We start from the raw sequence: 13,627 nt of genomic DNA on the forward strand, positions 1-13,627 counted from the left end.
AGTTAGTTGCTTAAGTCTTATTACACCCCATAACTCAACTTGTTTTTAAGTTGCTTTTAAGTTGTTCACTCCTGTCCTGTTTTTGTATTGTATTGTTCTGTTTCTAGGTTTCTCTGTAAATAAAGGTTGAATAAATAAACAAATAAAGTCAGATCTGAATGAGGTAATTATGCTTTTAGGGTTTTCTGCACCTACTTCTCTGAATGATCGAGCGCCTGGTTTTAAACTGCAAAACTTTCTTGACCTGAATGTTTTTCAATCTTTGGTGAAATCTCTGAAGCCCAGGCTGCCTTCATAATGATGTTGATCATTTTCAAGTTCTTTTAATCTACTCTATGAGTTTGATTGTTTATTGTTGTTGAAGCATTGTGTTTTGCTGCCTCTATTGGCCAGGTGTCCCTTGAAAAGAAGCAATTTCTGATCTGAGTTGGACACGCTTAGTTGAGAAAAACAAACTGATGGTTAAAACTTGTATGTGATCCTAATTATTAGGGCAGGTCTGCAGACATTAGGGAAAAAATAGGTGGATTGACAAAACTAAAATAAAAGTGCTTCTAACATTTTTCTGTCATACAGCGCAGAACACAAGATATATTTGGATAAAATTAGACATATCACCCTGGGCTTAAAAATAAATGTATTTTGGGAATAGTCATCTTTTTAATGAATAATGACCTGTTTTAACTGTAGCCTTATGTTTCTGCCTGGGCATCAAAATGACAAGCCCTTTTAACATTTCTTCTGGTATAGGGAGTGAGACATGTAAAGATTTAATCTTATATTTATCATCTTGGTTGGCTGACTAAAATGTGGCATGCAAAGGGAAGAAGGGGATCTTGGTTTGTTGTTGTAAAGTTTTGGGGTCAGATATTCCAATCAGTCGCAAACGTCCGGACAGGAGTAAACAATTACTAACAAGGTGCCTTTGAGTCAAGTGCAGCACCATCTGTTCTGATCAGTGGCCAGTAATACCATTTGGTTGTTCTGAGTATCTTCAAGCTGTGTGAAAGTGTCAAGTGTTTCATAAAATAAACCTTTGAGTCTGAGTTGTTCATGAAGTTTTTCTGGAAAACTAATTTTGACTCTGAAATAAGTGTGTGAACTTGGCTCACTTTAGGCAAACTCCCAGCCATGGGACGATAACACTCTTTAGGATGATTCAGATTTGTATGGGACCCATCAACATGCATAAAACCTCTTACTTACATCCATCATCCACCCTCTAGTATTCTATTGGATAAAGGAATGGTAGATAAATAATTAAATAATAGTCACACCCATTACCTGACCACTACAGGTCTTACACACAGACCTAAGTTCTGCTCTTCTATGGGCACTTACACATTTCATTCATTCTTGGGATAACTGTAAGTCACTCTTGACTGTGGTCTATGTATAAGCTGTTGGAATTCACAATACGATAACTGTGTCTGTACTCTGTTCCAGCTGGTGCGCTGCATACATACCATAGCAGCTGCATGTCCGAGCGTCCCGCCGGGCAGCACACTGGCACCCGAAGTGGTGCTGACGCTATTGGGGTGGCGTATGCGGACAGCTGGCCCAGCCACGATGGCAGGAGGGGTGCCGCCGGGCACTGGTTTGACTCCCTGCTGCGGGGGTGGGGTCAGGGAGTGCTGACTATTCAGCAAAGACAGCCTGAGGGCCGGGAGGCTCTTCTGTTGACGGGCAGAGAGGCCAGAGTTGGAGTCATAGAGCAAAAACAAACATGCATGAGAAAACAGCATACACAGCTGCAGACACAAAAATTGCTGTGGTTGCTGGCTGATTGAGCATAACGTTATCAAAAACATGTTTACAGTGACATGTACCTTTATTATTTTTAAACAATGATACATATTTTGTATATGTTGTAAGAATATTACTCCTGCAGGGAAAAAGTTGGATTTGATTTCGGGAGAATATCCCACCAGTGTGTTTAATATTTAATATTGTATATGAAATACATGAAAATGGCCATCAGGCATTTCTGATAACACTGTCAGAGCCGACCTGAGGAGCTGACGTTGCTCCATCCAGACTATTTCAGGGAGATTTTTGACGTAAGCGACATAACATTGCATGACAACATGTGTTTGTGGCCAGGATGGGTGGTTGGGCGCCTTGATGTGACGCTCATCACGGTTGGCTGGAGGAACCTGCTGGCTACTGGCAGGAACGGCTGTGGGGGCCACTGTCACACACAGTCAGAAGTCAGGCCAGAGGGCCGTGTGTGTGTGTGTGTTTGTGTGTATTATTCTAATGTCAGGTCTAGCCATAGCTGGTTCCAGGGAAAGGACTACCTTAGGGGGGGCAGTTTTAGAAAAATACATAAGAGGGTCAGCTTAGAGAGTCAAGTTAAGGAAGGATTTAAGGGGAAGGTTCAGGAGTAGATCAGGGAACAGTTTTCTGTTAGAGGTCAATTTAGAAAGCTATGGGGCCGAAAAAAAAGAGGAAAACTTTACGAGACAAGTGTTGTAGTAAGTATCAGGACCAATGAAGAGGATCAATTCAGAATTAGAATTTATGTTTGAGACATCTACAAAGAGTTAGCTCTAGGGGCATAATAAGAGTAAATGGGATCCTGTCTGTGTGGTAAACAGTTTTAAAGCCGACAAGAAGGGGTTACAGGCAAGGACCCCACCTTGAGAAAGGGCACCAGGTAAGGCTGAGGAGACGACTTGAGCTCAGTCTGCAGCCGGCTGGTGAACTCCTCCGGCTCAATCTTGGCATCCTGTTAGGAGAAAGGTACCGTAACAGCATTTTACAAAGGAAGCCAGACAGCAATACATATACAATGCGTTGACTTAAACAAAGCAAGATGAAATCCCATCACCGGAGCTGATGATTAACCATTCAACATCCATACTGGCACCTCAGGGTGCAGCTCATTAAAGAGTAACTGTGTAGACGAGGAAGATTCAGGAAGGGTTTTGGAAAGGGGCTTAATGCTGCCACCTACAGGTTTGAAATGCTCAATACAATAACAGAAAAAGAGTACACTTTTACTTACTCCTTTGTTAACTATTATTAAAAGTAAAGTAAAACTTGATCAGGAATGATTATAGAAACTGTTATTCCAGTCAAGCAGCTTTTTAGTTTGAAAATGTTGTGTGGGGACAGGAAAGTAGCAGCTGACAGGGCACAGGTTTTGAAAAATGTGACTGCAAAAAGTTGGACAAGACTTTGTGAGAGATAGTTTCTTAAAATGTGACTTCTTTTAAGTAAATTTGAAGTTAATATGATCCTTTCTGGAGTAGCTAAAACAGGCACAATACTTTTCTGATATCCAAAAGGAGCAGTCTTTTTAAGGTGGTGTTTGGAACTCACCAGTAGGTCCTGAACCAGAGCCTTGACGTTCTTGGAGGTCTCAGGGGACGGAGAATTGTGAGACGCCAGCTTGATGAGTGTGGCCAGGAAATTCTTACATTTCTTGACATTCTCTTGCATTTCCTGAAAAAGATAAGAAAGTATTCATTTAGCTTCTGTGCTCATTTTTTTTTTTTTAAATGAGAAAAACTTGCTCACATTTGAGGAAATTATTTCATTTTTTTATGTTGCTATTAGTCCACGCTAAGTACATATATAGCATCCAAACTGAGTGTGAAATAAAATAGGTATGGACAAATCTTGTATACATGCAGAGTACTTCTTTAATACTTGGACTGATAAAGAAGCTGCCAAGCATCAGTCAAAAATCAGATTGTAGTGCAACTTAGCATGTTGACTAGTCATCTTTGTAGCCAAATGAGACATGGCACCTTTCCACTCAAAGTGCCAGGGGCAACAAACTGTAGTCATCCTATCAGAGCTCTCGTATGAGGCTATGAGGCCTGATCCTACAAAGATTGAGAGTTTGTGATTCCATACACACACATTTCCATGTGTAAGTAAGCTAGCATCTTAGCTGAATCTATGATCCTTGTGTCCCTGAATGTGGTCATGATGGCTCTGTCTGCATGTCCTTGGGTTGCGAAACACGTTGTTGAATGTATGATTGCGAACGTGTGTGGGCATGTGTGAGACTCTCAGTGTGTGGCCAGCTGAGGGAGGCGGTGAGGCTTAGGGTCCTGGGCTGTGCTTGTGACACAGCCAGCCTGCTGGCAGATGTGACAGTGCATGCGCCCGTGAGGTTGGAGAGTGGGCGGTTAAACAAGGAAGGAGTGGGGGATGGAGACAGTACGGACCTGGGACACGACAGAAGCTCCGGGGGCCGGGGCGATTCCCGTCTGAGGAGGCGCACGGGTTGGGAGGCAGCCTGGGCCGGGGCCTGGGGGGCCATAACCACGGGGGTCTGCTGCTGAGCCGTCACAGCCACGGCTGGAGCCACAGGGCCCTTCTGGAAGAGCAAGGAAGAGACAGAGAGATAAACAGGACGTGACGCCTCGCTCGCAGCAAGGCCACAGAGAACAGGAGGCAGGCGCCACAGCGCTCCTGTCACATCTGGTGTCCTGACTCAGTGGACATCGCTAAACAGACAAGGAGGAGGAAGGGGAGGTGGTGACAGCTGGAGGCTGGGAAAGACGGGAGGCCATCAAAGCTTTTCTTCATAGTCACCTACCTGACAAGGGAAAAGTCCTATCAAGACTTGTTTACTGGTCATGCCAAGCATTAGCCACCAAGTGTATACGCTCTAATGATGAAATGTGAGAGGATGAATGACCAGAAAATATCTCACATCCATAACACAAATTTTACTCAACACATGAGGTGCCATTAGCGGTCTCTCACTCTAAAGCCCTCATCACCCTCTCTGGAATCTCTCGGGCCTGTTCACACGTGGCAATAAAAATCATCTCATGTGATGCAATAAGAAGCAGACAGTTCTAAATACAGGTGTACATGCACACAAAATGCATGGAAAATACACTGAAGCACGCATGGATTGAGGCTGACTACATGGTTTACTTCCATTTGTAATGAAGTTAACTTGAATAAAAGTTGGCATAACTTGCTGCTTAAAACACAGCATTTCCTAGACATAGGGAAAACATATTTGAGTTTGAAAAGGAGAAAATCAAGCGCAACACTGACCGATTTTTTCCAAACACACATATACAGTGTTTTGTTTTCTATTTTTACAAACACAGGGATTCTTGCAAATTCAAATGTGAGCTAAAAGCTGCAGCACATGTCAGCTGGATCAACGAACAGTTTCTGAAAAGGAAATACTGAGATGATCAGAGAATAGGAGAGGTTAAGTTCATAAGCTGGCTCCACCACTGTCAGTGTACAGCTAAGGATATCAGTAGCAAAGGTAAGTATACCCAGAAAGAATACTGGAATCTTTGAGGAAGTTGGTCATTCATTCAATTTCCCCTGCAGACACACAAGTAGCTTGCAAGGTAGTTTCTCTAATCTGTCAATACATATGTTTTGCAGAGAAACTAATTTTCATCAAGATGTCATTGGAAGTCAAATGGTTGCATCCAACAAAGACCCGGGACCATAACTAATAGTGTTGTGATTATTCCTGGAGCTTTACCGCTGCAGTGCATAGCTTTATAGCTATTTGATTGATTGATAACTAGTGCTAGTGACTAATGTCTAGTATTGTTTGATAGTACAGGCCAGGTTTTCCTTACCCTGAAGAACTGTGATGCCAGATGGCGGTGGGTTTTCCTTACTCTTAAGAACTGTGATACCGCAAGGCGTTGGGTTTCCCTTACCCTTAAGAACTGTGATGCCAGATGGCGGTGGGTTTTCCTTACTCTTAAGAACTGTGATACCGGATGGCTTAAGAACTGTGATTAGGGATGGCGGTGGGTTTTCCTTACCCTTAAGAACTGTGATGCCAGATGGCGGTGGGTTTTTACTTTCTCTTAAAAACTGTGATACGGGATGGCGGAGGGTTTTCCTTACTCTCAGAACTGTGATACTGGATGGCAGTGGGTTTTCTTTACCCTTTAGAACTGTGATACCGGATGGCGGTTGGTTTTCCTTACTCTTAATAACTGTGATACTGGATGGCGGTGGGTTTTCCTTACTCTTAATAACTGTGATACTGGATGGCGGTGGGTTTTCCTTACTCTTAATAACTGTGATACTGGATGGCGGTGGGGTTTCCTTACCCTTAAGAACTGTGATACCGGATGGCGGTGGGTTTTCCTTACTCTTAAGAATTGTGATTAGGGATGGCGGTAGGTTTTCCTTACTCTCAAGAACTGTGATACCAGATGGTGATGGGTTTTCCTTGCTCTTAAGAACTCTGATACAGGATGGCGGTGGGTTTTCCTTACCCTTAAGAACTGTGATACCGGATGGCGGTGGGTTTTCCTTACTCTTAATAACTGTGATACTGGATGGTGGTGGGTTTTCCTTACTCTTAAGAACTGTGATACCTGATGGCGAACTACACTGGACGGAGCGGGTTTCTGATTGCATGAACTCAACTGGCCTACCAAAGTGGTTTACTAAGCATCTGTACACTTTTTTCCCCCCTTCTACTGGTGGACTGTTGCAGGGTTTTTCTCTGCACTGCTGAACTTTAGGGACTGACTTACACCTGTCAGAAACACGGACAATTCAGTGCACAAATAGATCAATCTCTGCTCAATTTCATGCTGTGTGTGTTTTCAGTGTATTTATAGTGAAGAGACAACATGAAGTCTTGATTGTCAATTTCGTTTATGACCCGAATGCCATACTAATGGTTGTTTTGCGTTAATTGTTTGTTTTGTTGTTGTTTAATACATAGTATCCTTTCTTTTTTCTTCAAACTTGGTCTCTGTGTTTACTTAAGTGTGGTTAATTCCTTCTCCTCCCAGAGCCGATCTGAACTAAAATCTTCTGGTCTCCTGATTAGTAGCCTAAAGGGTGTTACAACTACATCATTTGAAAAGGAAGCTGTGACACTCAAGTGTTTGAACAGCTTTGTATTTGAAATGAACCAAAATACAGGAGGTCGTTTTGCAGAGAAGTTTGCTACCTGGTGAGAAAGTTGCAGGTTGTATTTCAAGTTTATTTAGTTGTTTGTTTAGAGGCATGCTAGCTCGTAAGAAATTTTTCTGTCACCTGTCATTTTGGAATTAATTTGCAATGATAAAGTTTCTCCCTGTGTCGCTCATTCTGGCACAGCAAAAATTGAAGGTGTAGAAAATAAGTGCTTGTACACCCAGCTTCTCTACTACAACCTACGGGGTATCTTCAGGACAATCACTAAGACACAACACGGTGCCTGGGCATCCCTTGTCAGGTAAGCTCCACAAAGAGCAGGATAAAAGACTGTAAAATAGGGTAGTAAAGTGGGTTATCTCACTGGGCGGAGTGCAGGACAAGAAGAGGAGGAAGAGGAAGAGGAAGAGGAGGAGGTCTTGGAGGGCAGGGCTGGAAGGAGTTGGAGAGGCGGCTGGTACCATCTTGGCTGGGGTCAAAGAACACTGCCGGGTGGTCTGAGCGTCACAGGAGACTGCAGAAAGAAAAAGAGCAACACAGAGAGACGGAGAGAAGACAAAGACAGACAAGGAAACAAGGAGGACAGAAAAGATATCAAAGATAGTCGGCAGGGGTTTTGGGGGGATAAAGGAATATAAGACACTTCAAAAGATACAAAGGAAGAAAAACAGTGAAGGGGAGTTCATGTCAGTGATTTATGGGAAACGGACAGGTGAAGAGGGAGAGACTGAAGCTGGAAAAACAGACCAGGACAAAGTTAGAGAAAATAAAAGGGTAGAAGGGGAAGAAAAGAGCAGGAGCGTGCCTTGCAGGTGGATGAGGAAAGGTCATGACAGCAGGAAAGAAATAAGAGGAAAGCTATTTGGTGGTGCTGGAGACCAGGACAGAGGAGAGCATATTTGGTCAGGTAGAAGTAAGTCACAGTGCCATAAAACTGGGTCAGAACAACTTTACCGATGTGTGAAGAAGAGGGGGTTCATTATAAGAAATCCATCACTCTGTTAGAGGCAGACAACTGACACAGACTTTTAAAGCAATCAGACCAGCAGGGTCGGGTTTATAAGGCCGAGAGAGTAGCAGCAGGTGCCACACTGGCTACAACTTGTTTTTGGCTATACGCTGCTGCTGACTAGTCAAACTAGTAGACATAGGTTGGCATGGTTTAGCACAACACTTGATAATACATATATTTTCTCTGGAGTCACACAACTGACCCACCTGAAACTGACACATTTGTTAATTTCTTGTTACTTTTTGGGACAAATTCAAGAAAACTCATTGTTAAAACCAAGCGGCAACCTCCGGTCTCTAACTATGAAGCCCATGCGGAAGTGTTATAAACTGCAATTCATCGAGCGTCCACTTGAGAATGGTTGCAGAAACCACATACACACCAATTCAAAAAAGACGATCTTTGCAGCGTTAATAAACATGTTTACAGCCTGGTTCAAAAAACGGTTTAGGTCTAAGCAGTGGTGGACAGTAACAAAGTAAATTTACTTGAGTACTGTACTTAAGTAAATTTTTTGAGTATCTGTACTTTACTTGAGTATTATTTTTTGGGGGAACTTTAACTCCACTACATTCAGAAGATAATTATTGTACTTTTACTCCACTACATTTCTATCAGTGCTCTAGTTACTCAATACTTTAGCTTTGAAGTCAGCTCATGAATTTCCTTCTGTTTTCTGAAATCTGATCCCTAAGGCAGTAAAATGTGTTTGTGTAGTTCTGTTTGTCTCAGTGGTTTAGTCGTACCTGTATATCATGCGTCTCTACGGTTGAACGTGGAGCAACACAGAGCAGATTTCACTCAGATCAGGCAGTTCAGTTAGAGGTGGTAATGATGGCTATAATTCTCCACCTGAGCACCCATGGCCATATCTTCAGCCCAAGTTAGAGATTTTTAAAATGAAGAATGATACGTATCGTTCTAAATGTTCTCCCGGTTTCCTTCTGCTCAAACGTACAAAAATTCACTGTCCAACCTGAGAAAGCGTGTTGAGCTACGTAACCTTTGTTTTATTCCAGATGAACAATTCAAACTAAGTTGTCTGTGCTTGGAGTAACTGCGTGTATGTATTTTGAAAATACAATGTTTTAAGATTTTTTAAGAAACTTTGAATACTTAAGTATGTTTAAAAGCAAGTACTTCAGTACTTTAACTCAAGTAATAATTTGACTGAACAACTTTCACTTGTATTGGAGTAATATTTGACCTGGAGTATCTATACTTTGACTTAAGTAATGAAGCTGTGTACTTTGTCCACCACTGGGTCTAAGTAGCAAATTTTTCCGATCTGCACACAGTCTTTTTCTGACGGGACAGTTCGGAAGATATTAAGACCATGAGTTTTGCCCATATAAGGACATGACTGCCTTGACTGCCAGGCGGGAACACTGTAGCTGTTGGCTAGGAGGCTCAAAGCCCGCCTCTTTACCTCACACTAGCTCCACAGAAGTTAGGTTGAGTTCAGCATTACCAATATGGCTGCCGCCGCCGATCGCCTTCAAAACAGCGCTCAGGAACAGATGGGTGATGTCACAGATACTACGTCCATTATTTAAACAGTCTATGGTATTGTATCATATCGTATCTTATTGTTGGGGGGGTGGGCTCAGGAGAGAAGATGTGTAACAAACACAGGTGCTCTTTAAAGCATAGCCTTCAGCAGCGTAGTCTGAGAGCTTTAAGTTATAGCTACCACACAAACCTTAGTACTTTTCAATCAAAGCACGTAATGTCTTTATTCAACACTGAACATTCTAATCACACATGACAGGCTTGTCTCATGTTGTTCACTCCAGGTGGACAAACGTTATTAAGGGTACTAAGGGTGCTTTGTTCTTTTGCATGTCAATGGCACTCAAGCAAGTGGGATGGTTTGGCAGTGAGAACCACAAAACTCCAGTGATGCTCAGTGGCTCAATGACACATACACACATATGTAGACACACATTCTTACAATCAGGCAGACACCAATACACACTTCTAGGCTGCTTTCTTGTCTTCGGGCAAGGAAAACCGAAGAGGGCCTCTGCCCCGACCTCTGGCACACAGCCGTCCATTCACAAACAGACAAAAGCATCCACATACAGACAGTAGAGAGAACAGACACACATTTAAACACATGATTAACTGCACTTGCCTTGCATCCAAATGAAAACACACAAACAGACACACACAGCCGTGCCAAAGGACAAGGGGGGAAAGAGGCAAAGAGTAGAAAAGAAGTAGGATAGAGAGAGGAGGAGGGAGTCTCCCCTCCAATAAAAGTTTTGCAGGATCCAAAAGAAAGATGCACTGAGTCTGGGGAAAGTGGAAGGGGGAAGAGGAGACGGGGGAGACAGTGGGGGTAAAGGAGGGTTGGTTAGAGCCACGGGGTGCATCCCACCGCTAGCTATGCCTCTCTTCTTCTCGCTCTCTCTGCTTCTCACACACACAGACAGACACACGCAAACGCACTGAAGAACCAAAGCCTTGTTAGCTTTTTAAAATAATCAGGCAGTTGGATGATGAATGATTTAACAGGTATGGAAGGAAGGAAGCTCAGGATGCCTTCCGTTTCTCCCCTCGGGTTGTGGGAAGAGTGACAGGCCGACAGAGGGGTTGAGCTCTGGGAATAAACACCATTCCCTTTCATTTCTCGCTACTGCTTTTCCTGTCAGGAGGCAACGCCGCGTCCCGCTAATTTGTCATCAGTGTGACTGTGAGAGGCGATGACAATCTGCAAGTCTCTTTTGAGAGGGGTTCACATCAGGATGGATACAGGTTGGGTGTCTGTGACGCCAGAGGGCTACTTTCAAGGCTGGGGAAGGAGAGATTACGGACTGCTGAGAATGATCTACACCTTCCATAGGAAGTATAAGTGAAAAATTTTAGTTCTTAAAGGGGACATATCATGCTTTTTTCATCAATATATATTGGTCTAAGAGGTCCCAAAAACATGTATTTAAAGTTTATGCTCAAAAAAACACTTTGAAATCAGATTTTGGCATGCCTGAAAAGTCCTTTTCTTCATTCCTCATCAGAACACTCTGTTTTCCCTCTGACCACGCCCCCTCCGGAAGTGGATGTGCCTCGGCTCTCCAGCACGTTGATCTAATGTTTACATGTTGGCTGAATATACACGGCTGCTCAGAGATCGCGTTACTTCAACCCTCTGAATCTGATCCTGACGGAGAGGCGCCTGTAGCAGGACCTTTCTGAAGGATTGGTCATAGATTTAGTGTTTCTTGTTGTTTTATTTATCAGTATGTAGACGTGTGTCTTGGTACACAGCTACGAGCATGTAGCTATGTGGCTATGCTAACTAGCGCTAGCACTTATCCATGATAAATCATCCACTAGATCTTCAAATCTGCAGACGTGGGGAGTAAACCCGACCTCTGCCAGAAAGGCAGCGGGACCTTTTATGAAGGATTGGTCACAGATTTAGTGTTTCTTGTTGTTTTATTTGTCAGTATGTCGACGTGTGTCTTGGTACACAGCTACAGCTACAGCTACAGCTATGAACATATAGCTATGTGGCTATGCTAATTAGCGCTAGCACTTATCCATGACAAATAAAAATCATCCACTATATCTTCAAATCTGCAGACATGGGGAGTAAAACCGACCTTTGCGTTTATTAAGAAAGCCTACAACTAGCATGCCTCCCTCCTAAGCTCCTTGTTGGCACATATTTGTGCAGGTAATGAAAAACGGGGGAGGGATTCAGTATTATTTTATACAGTCTATGGGCTGAACAAGCTCCGAGCTCTGACTCCGTGACAGACCGGATATTGTTGTTACGTAACAAAAACACGGAAGTCTGAAACGGCTCGTTTCACACACATTTACAGAAAGGTGTAGAAATCAAAACAGGGGCAGAATGGATTTTTTTCATTCTTGGGGGGTTTGTAGACATGCCAGGGACACATATTTCAGGTAAAGAACCATTAAAAAGTCAATTTTGCATGATATGTCACCTTTAAGAAAATCCACTTCATGGCAGCTTTCAGATGGGCTGTGTGGCTTCTGACAGCCAAGTCTACTATGCAGCAAAATTATCGAATGATAAAAAAATACACAAAATAAAGCAGAGTACATACCGCTGCTGTACAACTGCTATACTAACTAACGTATGTGTGTTTGTGCTGATGCCTCTGCAACCTGGACATTTATTACCAGATTTATTAAATGTGTTGCTGCATTAATAGACTATTTGCTTTCATAAACACTTTTATAAAGCAGACAAATGGTCTTGCTGTTGCCCTAAGTGCAAATGTTACAGGAACATGAATTGAAACCTGAAAGTAGACCCAAGAACACAGAGGAACGTGTTTCTGACTCAAAGAAAGACAATAAAATGCTGCCCTCTAGTGTTAGTCTTTTGTCCTCACAGCCAGTGACACTGATGAGGTGCCTCAGATCTTTGTGTGGCCTTTTTAAGGCCTCAACAGCCTAAATGAAGAGTGGTTGGATGATATCAGTTCTTAGTCTTTGTGAGGAAAAATGGTTGGTAGTAAAACAAGTGTCTGTCTTATGAAGTACAGCTTTTTAGCCAACCATCATCTGATGAGATGACTGTTGTAAAAAGTATTGAAACAACAACTTGTATTTGATAACTTATTATTGGAAACCTTGTCTGTGTTTTTCTTGAGCTTGAGTTTCATTTTCCCTGTCTGTTAAGTAAATGTAACCCTTTAATACACAAAAGGAATGATTTTTTTAACATTAGATGGGTGGGATGATAATACTAACATCTGTTACATTTACAGAGGATAGTGCTCTTTATCAAAATGTGTTAATGAGCAGTGGGACAAGTCTATCACATTCTTTGGGGTCCATGTATCAGTTCTCTCTGGGATAATGATTTATATTGTGTGCCTGATGAGGCCGGTGACGGGTGGTCAACATCTGTTAGTGAGGCCATTTGGGTAACTGCTTTGTATGTGTTGTTGAGTATTGAGGTTAGGGATTCACTGATCCCACTTTTTAGGTCCCGATATCGATACCGATACCGATACCGATACCGATACCTGGGCTTTGGAATCTGCCGATACCGATACTGGCCGATCCGATCCCAGTATTGATTTGACAATCTCCATTCCCTAATGTGAGGATAGAATAATGTTTTGACAACTTCAGGCTTTTCTGACTTTGTCGGAACAATTAAATCCAATAACCTTTTTTCACACTTTGAATCCATTAATAGAAGGTTTTTTCCATCTTTGCAGTAGGCTACAGCTGACGTAAACTTCCTCCTTTGGGCTTCCATTAGATTTTTCAGCGCGACCGCCATCCGTTGAAACATTAGTGCTGCACATGTTGCAAGTTTACAGCGGAGTTGTTAGCAAAAGACGGGTGCACCTAAACTGCAGAGCCTCTGTAGTTATCCTCCATCATGCTCCACCGGGCAAAAATGCACAGACCAGCCAGCGCTTATGACGTAGGAGACGCACATGGCTGTTGTAAACACAGAAAAGCATAGAACTGAGATGAAAAGATCTGCCATATGGATCGGCATGGATACATTTGTTATGTATGTCAGTTTCAATTCAATGTATTTGTCATATGCATTAAAAATGTGCAGTTAATTTAATGACACACATTCTGCTTTGCAACCCTATCATGTCTGCAGAAAGTGTTTATATAACATTTTAATAGATTTTTTAAAAATTAACATTTTTATTTGGTAATTTCACCAAATGCTGAAAACTCAATACATGTGTTGTTATGAAAAGAATACAG

General features: G+C 42.5%; 1 protein-coding gene across 1 annotated transcript in view; it reads right to left on the reverse strand.

Moving 5' to 3' along the window:
• Positions 1-13,627, reverse strand: part of LOC117810596 (transcription initiation factor TFIID subunit 4) — a 110,568-nt gene that overhangs the window by 82,112 nt on the left and 14,829 nt on the right. Inside the window, 5 exon segments of the mRNA XM_034680509.1 lie at positions 1,467-1,676; positions 2,642-2,731; positions 3,328-3,450; positions 4,185-4,237; positions 4,240-4,336. Of these exon segments, the coding sequence (XP_034536400.1) occupies positions 1,467-1,676; positions 2,642-2,731; positions 3,328-3,450; positions 4,185-4,237; positions 4,240-4,336 (573 nt within the window).

This window comes from Notolabrus celidotus, chromosome 3 (assembly GCF_009762535.1).
Source record: "Notolabrus celidotus isolate fNotCel1 chromosome 3, fNotCel1.pri, whole genome shotgun sequence".
NCBI lineage: Eukaryota > Metazoa > Chordata > Actinopteri > Labriformes > Labridae > Notolabrus > Notolabrus celidotus.